At 61.6% G+C, this 17289-nt stretch overlaps 2 protein-coding genes across 2 annotated transcripts; both read right to left on the bottom strand.

Moving 5' to 3' along the window:
• Positions 1 to 820: 820 nt before the first annotated feature.
• Positions 821 to 7814, bottom strand: ROBO4 (roundabout guidance receptor 4). Its single transcript, XM_075723363.1, is given in 20 exon segments — positions 821 to 966; positions 1063 to 1197; positions 1315 to 1631; positions 1712 to 1816; positions 1967 to 2748; positions 2809 to 3037; positions 3131 to 3425; positions 3507 to 3683; positions 4106 to 4236; positions 4320 to 4470; positions 4551 to 4722; positions 5302 to 5423; positions 5519 to 5738; positions 5864 to 5976; positions 6796 to 6923; positions 7003 to 7141; positions 7219 to 7497; positions 7592 to 7628; positions 7630 to 7637; positions 7751 to 7814. Coding segments are annotated over 20 exon segments (3750 nt in total).
• Positions 7815 to 9871: 2057 nt separating this feature from the next.
• On the bottom strand, positions 9872 to 15772 carry HEPACAM (hepatic and glial cell adhesion molecule). The gene is made up of 7 exons (XM_075723347.1): positions 15688 to 15772; positions 12583 to 12924; positions 12077 to 12358; positions 11878 to 11971; positions 10412 to 10485; positions 10257 to 10327; positions 9872 to 10159 (listed from the first exon to the last, which is right to left on the bottom strand). The coding sequence occupies exons 1-7, from the start codon at positions 15770 to 15772 to the stop codon at positions 9872 to 9874; spliced, it is 1236 nt and encodes a 411-aa protein (XP_075579462.1).
• Between the last annotated feature and the right edge of the window lie 1517 nt (positions 15773 to 17289).

The raw sequence follows: 17289 nt of genomic DNA, 5'->3' as shown, positions 1-17289 counted from the left end.
GGAAGGAAGAGGATGCCCGGGGGTCGAGGATCTCTGGGGGGAAGATGACTCTTGGGAAAGACAAGGTTGCTTGGGAGGGACGAGGACAGTAGGGAGGGATGAGGAGGATGGTCGCAGGGGGGATGAGGATGGTGGGGAGGGACGAGGAGACTTGGGCGGGGGGCAAGGACAGTTGGGAAAGGATGAGGCTGCTCAGGAGGCATAAGGACCCTGGGGATGAGGATGGTTAAGAGGGATGAGGACACTCAGAGGGGGCACGAGGACATTCAGAGAGGACAAGGCGGCTTGGGAGGGATGAGGACACATGGGAGGGCCAGGGATGGTCAAGGCGGGACGAGGATGCTGAGGGAGGATGCTGAGGAAGGACGCAGATGGTCAGGAAGGATGAGGACAGTCAGAAAGAAGGGGAATGGTCAACGGGGATGAGGATGGTTGGGGGGACAATGACCCTGGGGAAGGACAAGGACACTTGGGATGGCCAACAGTGCTTGGGCTGGATGAAGATGGTTGGGGGACAAGGATGCTGGGGAAGGAGGAGGACACTGGGGAGGGATGAGGACACTTGGAGGGGATGAGTACACTTGGGGAGGATGAGGACACTTGGGGAGGATGAGGATGTGAGGAGGGATGAGGAATTTGGGGAGGGATGGGGACACTGAGGAGGGATGGGGACACTGAGGAGGGATGGGGACACTGGGGAAGGATGAGGATACTTGGGGAGGACAAGGACACTGGATAAGGAGGGACACCCACCCATCTTGGTGCCACCACCCTTTGTGGGTGGCTTTTGCTAGCAAAGAGCCCCTTTTTGGGGAACTGCTTAATAAAGCTGGATTTTAGCCGAGCTGAGGGGACTCTGGGCTTGCCGCGCCCTACACCCTGGGGACTGCCATGCTCCTGTCCCTCCTGCCCTCAGCTCGCCACCCGCCCTGGCCCAGGGGCTGCCAATCCCCGTCCCTTGGCCACCTGGAAAGAAAAGGGGACATTTTCCAGGACCCCACAACACGTGACACCCTGCACCACCCCTGGTGCCCATCACCCCAGCGTTGGGGCACTGCTCACCGTGCTGTGGGAGGCCCGTAGCTGCCTCCGTCCCGGCTCTCCGCGAGACCCCCAGCGCTGTCCCCCAGTCCCAGGTGGGGATGGGGACCCCGGGTGAGAAGACCCCCTCCAAGGGTGATGGTGGTGGTGAGTGGCCTGCCGGGGAGAAGGCAGGAGATGGTGGCATCACCACAGTGTCGCGATGGGGCCACCTCCCCCAGGGAGGTGGCGATGTGTGGGGTCAGAGGGGGGGTCTGGGGATGCTTCGCTCACCCCCGTAGCCCCCGTCAGTGTCCTCGAGGCTGAAGCAGAGGCCATCGACGGCCACGGCCAGTGCCCGGGCGAAGCTGGCATCCAGGAGGAAAGAACCATCGCAGGAGCTCACCAGGCTGCAGCGGGCACTGGCGAAGTTGTCCTCTGAGACGGACCCCCAGCCGTTCAGCAGCGACCCCCCCGGCGAGCCCCTCATCGCTGGCCGCTCCTCCTCTTCCTCCTCCTCCTCCTCTCCCAGCTCAGAGGCTGGTGGCCCGTAGATGTAGCCATAGGTGTGCAGCGGCGAGAAGGACCGTGGCGTGGTCGGGGCCGGTGGGCTGCAGGGGACACAACGGGGATGCTGCTGGCACCTGGGGATGCTGCCACCATGGGGGTGTCCCAGGGGGATGGGGCGCACCTGGGGCAGATGGTGTCCTGGTCCATCTCCAGGTCCTTGGCCACCTGCTGCGGCGTGAGGACCCCATCGCTGACTGCCGGCGAGAGGCGCCCAGTGACCGGGGACCTGTCCCTTGGGTTCCTGGTGGCCAGGGATGTATCCTTGCAGTACCTGGTGGCCAGGAACACGTCCTTTGGGTGCCTGCTCACCAGTGATGGCTCTCTGGGGTGCCTGGTGGCTAGGAACATGTCCTTGGGGTATCTGCTGACCGAGGACAAGTCCTTTGGGTACCTGTTGCCCAAGAGCACGTCCCTCCGGTGACCAGTGACTGGAGACATCTCTTCAGGGTGCCGGATGACTGGGGATGTGTTCCTTGGGTGCCCAGTGGCTGGGGATGTGTCCCTGGGATGCCTGGTGGCTAGTGACTTGTCCTCAGGGAACCTGGTGATCGGGAACATGTCCCTTGGGTGCCTGCTCACTGGTGGTGCATCCCTGGGGCACCTGGAGGCCAGGGACACATCCTTGGGGTACCTGGTGACCAAGAATGTGTCCTTGCAGTGACCGGTGACTGGGGACGTGTCTTCAAGGTGCCTGGTATCCGGGCATGTGTCCTTCGGGTACCTGGTGGCCAGTGACATGTCCTTTGGGTATCTGGTGGTCAGAAATGTGTTCCTTGGGTGCCTGGTTACTGTTGATGGGTCCCTGGGGCACTTGGTGGCCAGGGACATGTTGGGGTACCTGCTGGCCAGGAATGTGTCCCTGCAGTGCCTGGTAGCTGGGGACTTCTCCTTGGGGATCCTAGTGACTGGGGACGTGTCCCTTGGGTGCCCACTGGCTGGGGACATGTCCTTGGGGTGCCTGGTGGCCGGTGATATGTCTCTCTGGTGCCTGGTCACCGGTGATGGGTGTCTGGGGTGTCTGGTGGCTGGGGACTTGTCTTTGGGGTACCTGCTGCCCAGGAACATGTCCCTGCGGTGACTGGGCACCGGGGACATCTCCTCAGGGTCCCTGGTGATCAGGGACATGTCCCTGGGACACCTGCTGACCAGGGATGTGTCCTCAGCATGCCTGGTCACCAAAATTGTGTCCCTCTGGTGCCTGGTGGCTGGTGATGGGACCTTGGGGTGCCTGGTGGCCAGGAACACGTCCTTGGGGCTCTCGGTGACCACGGACATGTCCCCAGGGCACCTGGTGACCGGTGACACGTCCGTGGGGCTCTCAGTGACCACGGATGTGTCCCTGGGGTGCTGGGTGGCTGGAGATGTGTCCCTGGGGATCCCTGGGGACATGTCCTTGGGGCACCTGGTGACCGGGGATGTGTCCCTGCAGCATGCAGAGGCTGGGGACCTGCAGGTGCAAGGGACACAGTGGCTTTGGCAGCATGGGGTTGGGGTGCAGGGCACCCGTCTGCATCCCCAGGGTGGGGACACCCAGACTTACCGGGTCACCGGTGGGTGCCAGGCATGGGGTGGCCTCGGGGGTGTCACCGGTGGCCCGGTGACACTGGAGGCCAGCGAGGTGCTACCCCGCCGCGGTTTTGGTGAGCTGAAGACTGGCAGCCGCCGCGGGTCCCCTCCGGCCAGCACAGTGGTGTCGGTGTCACTCTCATGTCCCCTTCGCTGAGGCCACCCAGCTGCCAGTCCAAAATCTGTCCCCCACTCACCTCCAATCCCGGTGATGGGGACATGGCCCAGGCCACATGTCAGCACTGGGGTGCTGTGCACTTGGTGCAGCTCTGCATGGGGCGGGGGGACACAGAGCCATGAGCCACCTCCCCAGTGTCCCCCGTGTCCCCCAGTATCCCCCCCATACCCACCTCTCTTGCGGATGCGCTCCCAGGGTGCCGGGTTCGGGGTGCTGGGTGAGGTGTGCACCCCGGGGTGCCCCCCGCCGCAGCACCCGGTGTCGCCAAGGGGCGGCGGGTGCCCCCCACGGAGGCTGCTGCGGTTAGGGGGCGTAGGGGGGCCGAGGCTCGGTGGCTCCAAGGACAGGGCTGGAGGGACAAGAGTGGTCAGGGCACCCATGGGTGCTGAGCTGGTTGTCCCTTGTCCGCTCCATCCTCAGTTCTGCCTGCAGACAGGGTCCCACAGGAATGGGGGGCATCCAGGTGGGGGTCCCATGGCACCAGGGAGTCCCAGGCATACGGTGGGGGTATCAGGCACCATTTGCTGGTCCCACAGCACCCTGGGGGGATCCCAGGCACTGGGTGGGGGTCCCGTGGCAGCAGGTGAAGGGTCCTAGAGCACCCTGGAGGGGGTTTCCATGGCTCTGGGTGGGGGTCCCAGCCCTGGGGCTCATTGGAGGGGTGGGGGTCCCTCCCATGGCTCTGGGTGGGGGTCCCAGGCCCAGGGGCTCACTGGAGGGGTGGGGGTCCCTCCCATGGCTCTGGGTGGGGGTCCCAGCCTTGGGGCTCACTGGAGGGGTGGGGGTCCCTGCCATCGCTGCCCAGGAGCCGGCTGCTGAGGCTGCTGCTGCTGCTGAGGTTTCGGGGGGCACAGCCGGGTTTCCAGGAGCCACTGAGCCACGGCGAGTCACCGGCCACCAGCCTGCAGGGCAAGGTGTACCATCAGGGTGTCCCGTCCCCACCACACCAGAGACCCCCCATGTCTCCCGCTGCACAGCCACTCACCTGCGTCGAGCTGCGGCGTCCTGGCTGGCACGGCGCTGGCAGAGGAGGAGGAGGAGGGCGAGCAAGGCCAACCAGAGCAACGAGCCAGCGGCTGCGATGACGGCGGGCTGCCGCAGTGCCCGCACCACCCCGTTGCTCCCTGCCATCAGCCCTGCAAGGGTCCCACCAACGTCACCCCTGTGCTACCACCTTGACCCCCACCTGCACCCCACCTCGCTCCCTGTCCCCTACCCAGGACACTGCAGGTGGCGTTGCTGGGGACCCCCAGCCCCGCGCTGTTGAAAGCCGCCACCTGGACACAGAATTCAGCCCCAGGGCTCGGGAGGAGGGTTTCCAGGCGGCGGGTACCTCCATCCACTGTCCTGTTGGTGGGGCTCTGCCAGCCCTCGCCCATCGACCAGACCTGGTATGCACCAAGAGGATGGGCCCCCTTAGATGAATCCTCTTGATGGATCCCCATTGATGGAGCCCTCTTGGATGGGCCCTTTTGCATGGACTCCCTTGGATGAACACCCCTTGGATGAACGCCCCTTGGATGCACAACCTTAGATGAATCCCTTTGATGGATCCCCATTGATGGATCCCCCTTGGATGGACCCCTTGGATGACCCCCTTAGATGAATCCACTAGGTTGAACCCCCTTGGATGGACACCCTTGGGTTAGATCCACTTGGATGACCCCCTTCCTTAGACTGACCCCTTGGATGGATCTCCTTGGATGGATTCCCTGCTTAGATGGATCTCCTGGGATGGACCTCCACCTTGGTTGGCCCCCTTGGATGAACCCCCTTGTTGAGATCCCTCTTGGATGGACCCCTTATATGCATCCCTTTTGGATGGACTGCTTGGGTGACCCCACCTTGGATAGACCCCCACCTTTGAAAGGCTCCCTCCTCGGATGGATCCCCCTTACACAGACCCCTTGGATGGACCCTCCTTGGCCAGAAGCCCCCCAGCCTCCCCCTGCCCCATCGCCCCAAACCTTGTAGCCCCGAATGATGCCATTGTGGGCCTCAGGAGGAGGCGGCTCCCAGCTCACGACCACGGTGCCGTTCCCCATCTCAGCCTGGCCCACGGTGACATGCTGGGGCGCCGCGCTTGGTACTGCCAGGACAGGAGTGCTGAGACCCCTGGGACCCCCAGCCGACCCCCCCATCCTTCCCCTGGTCATCCCTGGGGGCACCTCATGCCCAGCACACCTTCCTCGGGTATCCAGAGGTGCCTGATGTTGCTGTCCAAGCCCTGGGTCCCTCCAGCGTACGGGCGGACCTTGAACTCGTACTTGTAGCCCCTGCGGAGCGCGGGGATGACAGCGCTGAGCTCCCTGCCTGCATCGTGTTGGACCCAGGAGGTGCTGGCAGGGAGCAGGCAGCGGTACAGCACCACATAGCCCTCCGGCGCCAGTGCCGGCGTCAGCGTCTGGACAGGATGGGGAGGGTTATGAGGCATGGTGGGATGCAGATGGGACATGGGGATGGAGCTTCAGCCTCATCCCTATGTCCCATCCCACCCCTCCAGTGGGGACGTCCCGGCATCACACCAACCCGCCAGTGGAGCTGGATGGCGGCGGAGGGCAGCGCAGTGCCGTTGTCCAGGTGCAGCCTCACGGCGAGCAGGTCCCGTGGGGCAGTCTCCCGCCGGCCCGTCGGCAGCCGGTCTGTGGGGCAGAGGGAGGCTAACAGCAGTACCGGGCAAGTGCAAGGTCCTCCAGCACCTGCCCAGGCACCCACCCCCCAGATACCCATGCCTGGAGACCCTGATGTCTCCTTGGAAGGACCCACTCAAGTGGATCCCTTGGATGGACACCTCTTGGATGGACCCCTTGGACAAACAACCTTCGATGGATCCATCTTGGATAGACCTCCTTTGATGGACCTCATGATAGACCACATTGATGCAACCCTCTTAGATGGTCCCTTTGGATGGATACCTCTTGCTGGACCCCCTTTAACGGACCCTCCCATGTTGGACAGACCCCCTTAAATAGATCCCCTTGGAGGAACCAGTTTGGATGGATCCCCTTTAGATGGACCCCCCCCCGGATGCATCCCCTTAGATGGATGCCCTAGTATAGACATGCTTGGATGGACCCCTTGGATAGATCCTGTTGGATGGATGCATTTAGACGGACCTCATGAGATGGAGCCCCCTTCGGAAGTACCCCCTTTGACGGACCCTCCTTGAATGGACCCCCTTAGATGACTCAGTTGAATGGACCCTTTTTTGATGGACCTCCCTTGGTTGGACCCCCCTTGGACAGACTCCCCATGGATGACCTCCTTGGATGGACCTCCCTTGGTTGGACCCCCCTCGGACAGACCCCCCATGGATGACCTCCTTGGACAGACCTCCCTTGGTTGGACCCCCCTTGGATGACCCCCTTGGATGAGCCCTGTTAGATGGCTCCCCTTGCATGGACCCCCGGATGGCCCTGGGTGGCCGTGGCGGTGGAGGCCACGGAAGTCCCTCCACTGACCCTCCACGCAGAGGCGGGCGGTGGCGGCGGCGGTGCCCAGCTGGCTCTGCGCTGTACACACATAGGTGCCGGCATCGGCGGGTATCACGGCATAGAGGCGCAACGTGTGCTCCCGGTCCACCTCGTGCCTGCGGGTCACCAGGTCTCCATCAGCCCCATCACCGCCCCACCCTGGGGATGGGACACCTCCACCCTGCCACCACCTACCTGCCCCAGGGCAGGTCCCCACGCTCCTTGTGCCACTGCACCTGCGGCGCTGGGTCACCTTGGGCGCCGCAGCCCAGCTCCACGGTGCTGCCGGCCACTGCTATGGCATCACTCGGGCGCCGCACAATGGTTGGCTTCTCTGCAGGGGGACATCGAGGAAGTGGCACCAAGGCTGGGCATGACGTGTCCACCACCCATGGGAGACCCTCGGCTTACCCAGGACGGAGACGCGGGCGCCCCGGCTCTCCCTCTCGCCCGCCGCGTTGGCTGCCACGCAGACGTAGAGCCCGGAGTCGCTCCGTTGCGCTGGTGCCACCCGCAACTTCCCGTTGGTGACCACGTACCGGTCACCGGTCAAATCCAAGGTCACCCCATCCTTCTTCCAGGTGACGTGGGGCTCGGGGTGGCCCGAAGGTGGCACGCAATCCAGCTCCAACGCTTGCCCCGCCGTGGCCACCAAATCACCCGGCTGCAGGCGGAAATTGTCCCGCAGTGCTGCAGTGGGGAGGGGACACCATGGGTGGGGGGGGGCATGACAGGATTTTTGAGGGTCCCCCCCACCCGCATCAACCCCACGGGGTGTCCTTACCAGCTGCAGTTTGGGGTGCCGTGGCTGCGCCGGGGGGGGTGGCAGCCTGTGGGGTGACATGGAGGCCGGTAGGTGCACTGAGCAGGCACGGTCTCAGTGCCGGTGGGGGGCAGCAGGCGGCGTTAAGGGTATTTTGACCCCCCCAGGAGCCACACTCACCTCCCTGGCGCAGCGCGGTGAGGCAGAGCCCCAGGCCCAGCGCCGTCGCCCAGCTGCCCGCCATGCCGGCCCCAGCCAACCTTCCCGCTTCCTCCCTAAATCCCGGTCCCTCCCCGACAGCACCGGGGCCGGATCCGGCTCCGGATAGTGGGGGACAATAGCCGGACGTCGGGGCTGGGAAGTGACGGGGGGTGGGGGAGGATGGGGATGGACACACAAACGGCTCAGCCAAGCCACGGCAGTGGGATGGCACCGGCAGCACCCAGGGGCAGTGGGGTTGGGGACGCCAGCGGTTAACTAATTTGATTAATCAGAAGCAATCCCGCCCCCCCCCCCCCCTGCCCCCCATGTTCAGAGGAAGAGAAATTAAGAAGAAATGAGCTCTCAGCTGGAGACGCCATCAGTAGGGACCAGAGTGAATGGTCCAGGGTCTCCTAGGCTCTGCAAGTTTAAATTTGGGTGCCAGCCAGGTGCATCGAGCTCATCTGTTCTCAGCTGCTACCCACCTCTCGTGTCCCCCCCCCGCCCCAGGGGGCCACCCTGTCCCACAAAGACACCCAAGGGTGCCGCCGCCGGCCGGGTAGTACGTTTAGTTTATTGGTTAGTAGCGCACCCCGAGCACCCCAGGGTGCCCCGGCACCCACCCTGGGTGCCCTGGGGCCCGGCTTGCTTGGCAAGGCCGCTCTCCGGTTTTTATCCTAAATCTATTTCCCGGGAAGGCCTGGGGGAGAGGTGACGGTGCGCGCCCCAAAACCGGGGGATTTTCACGGAAAATCCAGGCGCGGCAGAGGGGCAGCACTCGGGCCAGGGGTTCGAGCCCGCGTTTAGGGGATGGTGCAGCTGGGGAGCTGGGGGGGAGGATGGAGCCCCCTGTTTAGGCCTCCTGCGTGCTTGCGTGCTTGGGCAAGCTTGCATGCTAGCACGCCCCCCGCTCCGTGCAGCGCTGGGTGCCTGCACGCACGGGTTTGTGTGTTGCAGCGGGTGGGCACGGCGCTTTTGCACCCACCGGGTGCAGGTGTGCTCGCTCAGCGTGCTGTGCGTGTGCTCCCCGCGCGCTCGTGTACGTTCCATGCACGGTCTTAGCTGCACGCTTCGTGCATGCTCTTTTCACACGCTCCACGCACGCTCCTTCGGCATGCTCCGTGCATGCCCTCTGCAAGCACTGCACGCACGCTCTCTCCTCATGCTCTTTGCACGCTCGCTGCATGCTCCATGCACGTCCTATGCAAATGCTGCACACACACTCTCTTCGCACGCTCTGTGCGTGCCCTCCTGCAAGCTTCGTGTATGCTCTTTTCTCACACTCCGCACATGGTCTGCCTGCATGCTCTGTGCACGCTCTGTACAGACTCTTTCTGCACACTCGTGCTCTCTGCACACTCCATGCACACTTGGAGAGCGCTCCTGATGCTGGCACGCTCTCTTGCAAATGCCACGCACAGTCTTATCTGCATGTTTCATGCATGCTCTCTGCACGCTCCATGCACATTTTCTCCACATTCTCCATGTGCATGTTCTCCACGCAATCCATGAAGTCTTCGCTGCATGCTCTGTGCATATTCTCTTTGTGCCCCACACGCTCTCTCTGCACGCTCTCTCTGCATGCTTTGTGCATGCTCTCTCTGCACGCTCCGTGCATGCCCTCTTGCAAGCTCTGTGCATGCTCTCTCTGCGCTGCATGCATGCTCTTTCTGCAAGCTCTGTACATGCCTTCTTGCATGCTCTGTGCACGCTTTCTCTGCATACTGCATGCATGCGCTCTCTGCGCACTGCGTGCGCGCTCTTGCTGCACGCTCTCTCTGCACGCTCTGTGCATGCTCTCTGTGCACTGCTCGCATGCTCTCTCTGCACGCTATGTACATGTCCTCTTGCACACTCTCTCCCACATGCTCCAGGCAAGCGCGCGTGCTTTCCGCACGCTCCCTGCACGCTCGTCCCGGCAAGAAAGCCATTAAAGCGACGCCCCAGGAAGGTGGGGAACGGAAGAGGGAAGCTCCGGGTGGGATCAATAGCAAATTAGTGACTTTACGCCCAGCCAAACAATGCCCGGTGGCGGGAGTGGGGCCCTGACAGTGTCCTTGCTCGCTTGCCGCTGCCGAAGCGCACACATGTCCCCCCCGCTCAGGCGCTGATCTCCACGGCGTTGGCCTCCTCCTGCTCCCGGATGACGTGGACGCCGGCAGTCCGCAGCAGCCGCGGGGCACCACGGGAACGCACTGGTGAACCCGGCGGCGACCTATGTGTCCGCGTCGAGGCGGGCGAGCGAGCCGGCGAGCGATGGTAACGACGAGTTGAACGCCCTACCGGTCCCGGCGAGCGACCAGCTGCCGGTACCGGTGAGCTGGTGTAACCCGGTTCAACTGTGCCGCGGGGTTCGGGTGGCGAATCCTCCTCTGCCTCCGGCGAGTCCTGCCAAAAGCCAAGTGTAGACGAGCACGTGAAGCATGCACGAGCTGGCACCTCAACGCAAAGCCAGCATGCTACCGGCGCGCTATCGGCTGCTCACCTTGTCCTTGAGGATGTACAAGGCCACCGGGTTTTTGCGATCGTGCTCGCCGCTCCGAGGGATGCCCTCGGCTGCGTGGAGGCAAGGCGTTGCTTACCGTGCCGGCGGCATTGGCGTTCCCCACCCGCCGCCGCCACACCAGGGCTGGCACTCACCCTCGTGCTTCAGGCGCTCCTCGTCCTGCTCGGCGTATTCGGAGGCCGGTTGCGTCTCTGCTTGCCGCTTCTCCCTGGGGAAGGGATAGGGGATGGGGCAGCACCAGCACTGCAGTGGGCGCAGCGGGGGCACTGCCTGTGGCTCAGCTGGGGAAGGGCCCAGTGCTGCGGTGAGGGAGAGGTGGGGTGGGATGGGGTGGCATGGGGATGGGATGGGGACAGGATGGGATGGGATGGGATGGGACGGGATGGGATGGGATGGGATGGGATGGGATAGAATGGAACGGGACAAGAAGGGATGGAATGAGATGAGATGGGATGGGATAGAATGGGATAGGATAGAATGGGATGGGATAGAAGGGGATGGATCAAGGCAGGATGGGATGGAATGGGATGGGATGGGATGGGATGGGATGGGATGGGATGGGATGAGATGAGATGAGATGAGATGAGATGAGATGAGATGAGATGAGATGAGATGAGATGAGATGAGATGAGACGAAACGAAACGAGACGAGATAAGAGACGGGATAAGATGAGATGACATGGGACAAGACGAGATGGGATGGGATGGGTCAAGATGGGATGGGATGGGATGGGATGGGATGGGATGGGATGAGATGGGATGGGATGGGATGGGATGGGATGGGATGGCATGGCATGGCATGGCATGGCATGGCATGGGATTGGATGAGATGAGATGAGACGAGACGAGACGAGACGAGATGAGATGAGATGAGACGAGATGAGATAAGACGAGACGAGACAGGACAAAATGAGATTACATGGGACAAGATGAGATGGGATGGGATGGGATGGGATGGGACAGGACGGCATGGGATGGCATGGGATGGCATGGGATGGGATTGGATGAGATGAGATGAGATGAGACGAGACAAGACGAGATGAGATGAGACGAGACGAGACGAGACAGGACAAAATGAGATTACATGGGACAAGATGAGATGGGATGGGATGGGATGGGATGGGACAGGACGGCATGGGATGGCATGGGATGGCATGGGATGGGATTGGATGAGATGAGATGAGATGAGATGAGATGAGACGAGACGAGACGAGATGAGACGAGACGGGACGGGACAGGACTAAATGGGATGAGACAAGACAGGACAAGATGAGATGGCATGGGATGGGTCAACACAGGACGGGACTGGGATGCAATGGGATGGGGATGGGTCAAGATGGGATGGGATGAGATGAGATGAGACAAGACGAGATGAGACGAGACAGGACTAAATGGGATGAGGCAAGATGGGACAAGATAAGATGGGATGGGATAGGTCAAGACAGGATGGGATGGGATGGGATGGGATAAGGTGTAATGGGATGTGATGTGACAGAACAAGATAGGATGGGAAGAGATGAGTAGGGATGGGGTGGGATGGGACAAGACAGGACAGGATAAGAGGAACCCCCTTTGGCTCCCGCGTTACCCCCAGCCGTACTTCTTGGAGGGTTTCCAGCAGGCGCAAACGGTCACCAGGGTGACGAGGAGGAAGATGCCGCCTGTGGAGAGGATGATGTAGAGGGAGCTCCGGCCTGGGGGAGAAGAATGAGGGTGAACAACGCCCCAGAACTTTAGCTGGGAGCATCTGTAAGGGATAGCCAGCCCTGGGGGGCAGGAGCGGGGAAAGGGTGGCTCACGGTAGACGGTGAGCTTCACAGGGATGCTGCGGCCGTGGCTGATGGGGTTCTCCACCAGGCAGCTGTAGACATCGTCATCGGCCATGAGGACACGGGTGATGGTGAGGATCTTCTGGTCGGGGGAGAGGAGCAGGCGGGAGTCGTTGCTCAGTGGCCGCCCGTCCTTCAGCCAGGTGTAGGTGGGCTTGGTGCCATTCTCGTGCGAGCAGTTGAGGGTGAAGAACTCGCTGAGCTCCAGCACCGTCGAGGAGGCCACCAGTACTTGTGGCTTTGAGATGGGGACTGCGGGCGAGTAGGGGAACCATAGTGATGCCGTGTCTCAGGGGATGGGTGGGCCCAGGGGATGGGAAGGGGGACATCAACCCAACCGGGGATGTAGCTCGGCTGCATGGGGAGGTTGAACCCCAGAAACCATCTCCCAGTTGGAGAAAGCCCTCCCAAAAAGTGGACGGGGAAGACATCCCATGGAGAACCCAGTCTCCACTGGACATCCTTCTCACGCTTACTGTCCACAGTGAGGTTGATGGTCTTCTCGCCGGTGAAGGTGTCGTCGGTGATGGACACCTCCACCTCGTAAGCGCCTTCATCGGCCAGCTGCAAGGGGCTGATGAGCAATGAGCCATTCTCCAGCACCCGGATGCGGTCACGGTAATCGGGTCGTAGGTTGCCGATGATCTCGGTGCCAATGGACTGGACGACGGTGACGGGTTTGTCACGCTTCAGCTGCCACTTGACCACCGGCTTGTCGGCGCTGGCGCTGGCGTAGCGCACCGACAGCAGCGCCGCTTTGCCTGCCGTGCCGCGGACGAGCGGCGTGGGGCTGGTGATGTTCACCCCTGCCAGCAGACCTTGGGGTGGGGAGAGACAGCGGGGCACCGAGTCCGGGCAGGCTGCCTGGTCCTCCGAGCCCAGAGTAAAATGGGGAACCCCCTCCCGGAGCTGTGCTGAGCACCCCCAAAATGCATCACCAGCACTGGGCTGTTTGCATAACCATTTGCAAAGATGCATGCATCGCCCCAAAAAGTGCATGGGGAGTGGGAGCCCTCCTGCACCCAGGTCAGTGCAATGCTTTGCAAAGATGCGTGTGTCACCCCCAAAATTGCATCGGGGGTGGGAGTGCTCCTGTGTCCAGGTTGATGCAGTGCTTTGCAAACATGCATGCGCTGCTCCAAAAACTTACATTGGGGGTGGGAGTGCTCCTGTGTCCAGGTTGATGCAACCCTTTGCAAAATGCATGCATCACCCCAAAAAGCGCATTGGGCATGGGAGGCGGGTCAATGCAACCCTTTGCAAAGATGCATGCATCGCCCCCCAAATTGCATGGCAGAGGGGAGTGCTCCTGCAGCCGCATTGATGCCACCAACCCTCTGCAAAAATGCATGCATTGCCCCTAAAAATGTACATGGGCTGCGGGAGCTCTCCTGCAGCTGGGTCGATTCAGCTCTTTGCAAAGATGCATGCGTCACCCCCAAAATTGCATGGGGGGTGGGAGCCCTCCCGTGGCCAGGTCGATACAATGCTTTGCAAAAATGCATGCATCGCTCCCCAAAAATGCATGGGCGGGTGGGAGCGCTGCTGCAGCCAGGCTGATGCAACTCTCTGCAAAGATGCATGCGTTACCCCAAAAACTGCATCTGGGCGTGGGAGTGCTCCTGCGCCCAGGTCGATGCAACCCTTTGCAAAAATGCATGCATCACCCCTAAAAATTGCATGGGGGGTGAGAGCCCTCCTGTGGCTGGATCAATGCAATGCTTTGCAAAAACACATGCACCACCCCCCAAAAATGCATGGGTGAGAGCACTCCTGCAGCTGGGTCGATGCGGCCCTTTGCAAAGATGCATGCGTCACTCCCCAAAATTGCATGGTGGGTCGGAGCGCTCCTGCACCCCGCCCGATGCGGTGCTTCGCGAAAATGCAGGCATCGCTCCCCCAAAAACTGCATGGGAGGGTGGGAGTGCTCCTGCAGCCAGGCTGATGCAACCTTTTGCAAAGATGCATGCATCGCCCCCCCCCAAAATTGCAGGGGGGTGGGGAGCCCTCCCGTGCCTGCGTCAATGCAACACTTTGCAAAGATGCGTGCACGGCCCCCAGAATTGCAGGGGGGGGATTTTTGCACCCCACTCCCAGCCCCATTGGATGCTCTGGTCCAGCCAACCCCCTCCTCGTCCCAAAAATGCAAAACTGCATCACGGGGGGCGGTGCATGCACATCGCTCTTCATCGCTGGTTTTAAGCCAAAAAGGCCAGGGAAAAAGTGGAAAAAACTGATTTTTTTGAGGGGGGGGCTCCCCAAAACAGCCTCTCTCCCTGAAACACCGTAGCTGAATCCCCCCCACCCTTGCTAGCCCAGGGGTCCCACCCGCGAGCCCCCATCCGGATGCCGTCATCCGACGGCGAACAAACCCCATATTGAAGGGGAGGGGAGAGTGGGAAAACCAGCTGGGGAGGGCGACGCGGGAGCAAGAAAGGCTTTAAACAAGCCCGAAAAGTCATGGGACCTATTGGTATGCAGCGTCCGTCCGTCCATCCTCCCCAGCAGCGCAGAGCTTGGCTCCGAAAACATGCCCCGACCCGCAAAATTTAGGGGACCCCCATAGGGAAAACCCAGGCGCGGGATAGGGATGCAGCTTTTAACGCATCCTTGCAGCCAGCACACCCCCAAATTGCTGCCCTTTGACCATTTCTTCCCTTTTTTAACCCCGTTGCTGTTTTTTTCTCCACTCTGGGTAATTAATTTTGGAGTTAATTCCTAAATCAGGCAATATTCCCATCTCCTACAGCATCCCTGGCTTAGGGATGGAGATCTCCTGCCCTTCCTGGCTGGCTCTTGCTGAAAAAAACGCACCAAAAATCCTCATTTTCCCACTATTTCGCAGAATAAATCCTTATTTCTTTGGAAAAAAACACAGCAGTGTTTTTGGGGTGCCCTGGCTGCAGCCTTGGCCCTTTTTTAGGGTGTAAATAAAAAAAAAACCCGACTGGCTTTGCTTCGCATCCTCGGCTCATCCAGAGGGAACTGGGGCCTCCCTGGGGCTGGTTTTGGGTCCAAACTTTGGTAAAATGGTGCAAAATTGTTGCAGATGATTTTTTTTTCTTCATTGCCGGACCCGGGATGGGGCGGTTTGGGGTTTATTGAAGCCCAAAATGTGGGTGTTTAGGGAATAAATGATGGATACATCCAGGGTTGCAGCGGGATGGGGCAAACAGGAGTGAACCTAGAAACGGGGTGGAAAATGGGCTTTTTGGGAAAGCTGAAGGATGGGTAAGAAAATAGATTTGGGGATGCTGAAAAATGAGCAAAAAACGGGTTTTAGGGAAGGCGAAAAGCTGGGGAGAAGCTCAGGACTGGCCGGTGCTGCATCCACCGCCCCAGCAGGACCTGCCTAGCTCCGGAAAAGTGCTTTTCCCTGTTTTTATTCCCAATTTTCCCCTCCTTTTTTCCTCTCCCAAGCAGAGGGGATGCTCGACGGCACAGCAACTCCCCCCCAAAACTCCCCTTCATGAGGTACCACTGCCCTCCTCACCCCCCCCGCCACACCCTCCATCCAGATACCCCCAAGCCCCATGGAAAAACTGGAAAAAAACCATGGAAAAATGGGAAACCCCCCCTACCTGCGTGCAGCGCCAGGAGCCAGGTCACCGGCAGCAAGCAGGGGGGAGCGGGGTGGCCCCGCGGGGCGGCCGGCGCTCCCCACATTTCGGGCAGGCTCGCCCCCCGAATCGCTCCGCTTCCCCACTCCGGGCACGTCCCTCGGCGCTCCCGGCTTGGCGCTGGGCCCGGCTAATTTTTTTTTTTTTTTTCCCTTTTTTTTTTTTGTTCTTTCTTTTCTCAATAGAGCCCTGTGTCCTGGTGGCTTTCGCCTCCCCGGCGGCCTCGAGCTGACATTTATTTGGGGGGAAAAACCGCTCAGATTTCCAATGTTCCCCCCGTCACACCCCCCCTTTTCCATGTTTTCCCCATCCTGGGGAGATGCTCGGGGTCGGGGGCATCACCCCACTGAGCCCAGCTGAGGTTTGCCATCCCCTCCGTGGGCAATCCTGTGGGATTTAGGGCTCTGAGCATCCCATTAAGTTGGGTTTTGTTGGGGGGTGGGGTGGGTTATTTTGCAAAGCTGGTCCCTCCGCTTCCAAATGGAGGTCCCCCCCTTTTTTTTTCTCTTCCCAGGCTTTAAAAAGAAGCCGCGGCCGCATCCAGGCTTCGTTCCAGCTCCGGTGCCAATTAGCGCCGGTTCCCCGGGCGTCGCTGAATAGGGCAGCGGGGGTGCGGGGCAGGGTGCCCGGAGCCGCTTCCCACCCCCCTGAGCCCTGCCAAACTCATCACCCCAGTGAGCCACGCCGGCCCCCCGAGGAGGCTCCCCGGCCCCGAAAAGGGGTCGAGGCGTCCGAGCACCCCCCACCCAGCGGGGTGGAGATGCTTTTGGGGGAGACTTTTGGGGGGGGACGTTATGGGAGAATGTTACGGGGAGGTGTTTTGGGGGGGATTTTTGGGGAGGACGCTATAGGGAGGGGCTGCAAGGAGGGATTTGGGGGATGCTGTAGGGAGAGGCGCTGGGGGGCTTTTGGGGGGCGTTAAGGGGGTACTATAGGGGGTTGGGAGCATGCTCTGGGGTGGTGATGTAGGGAGATGCTATAGGGGGGCTTTTGGGGGGGGGGACGCTGTGGGGGGATGCTATGAGAAGGTACTTTGGGGGGGTTCGGGGGTGCTATGGGGGCACTAGAGGGATATTTGGGGGGATTTCAGGGGGATGCGGTGGGGGGGGTGTTTCGGGGATGCGGGGGGGGGGGACACACAGAGCAGTCACCGCCCCCCCCCCCCCCCCCGCCGGCGGCGGGACGCGAACCCGCGGCTCTGGGACCGTGAAGGGGCGGGGCCAGAGGGGCTGGAGCGAGCGGGGGCGGGGAGGGGGGCGGGGCTAGGGAGGGTGGAGCGAATCGGGGGCGGGGCCAGAGGGGCTGTAGGGGGCGGAGATGTGGGCGGGGCCATGTGGGCTGTGGGCGGGGCCAGAGGGGCTGGAGGGGCGGAGATGTGGGCGGGGTCATGGGGACTGTGGGCGGGGGCAGAGGGGCTGTGGGCGGGGCTAGATGGTCTGTGGGCGGGCCCAGAGGGGCTGTGGGCGGGGCCGGGCGGGCGGAAGTGGCGCCCGGATTCAAAGCGTCGGTTGAGGCGGAAGTGGCGGTTGGTGGGGCCTGGGGGGTGTCAGGGCCTTTTTGGGG

Source organism: Pelecanus crispus, chromosome 19, assembly GCF_030463565.1.
Source record: "Pelecanus crispus isolate bPelCri1 chromosome 19, bPelCri1.pri, whole genome shotgun sequence".
Taxonomy (NCBI): Eukaryota; Metazoa; Chordata; class Aves; order Pelecaniformes; family Pelecanidae; genus Pelecanus; species Pelecanus crispus.
This window is presented reverse-complemented; position numbering and strand designations above follow the sequence as displayed.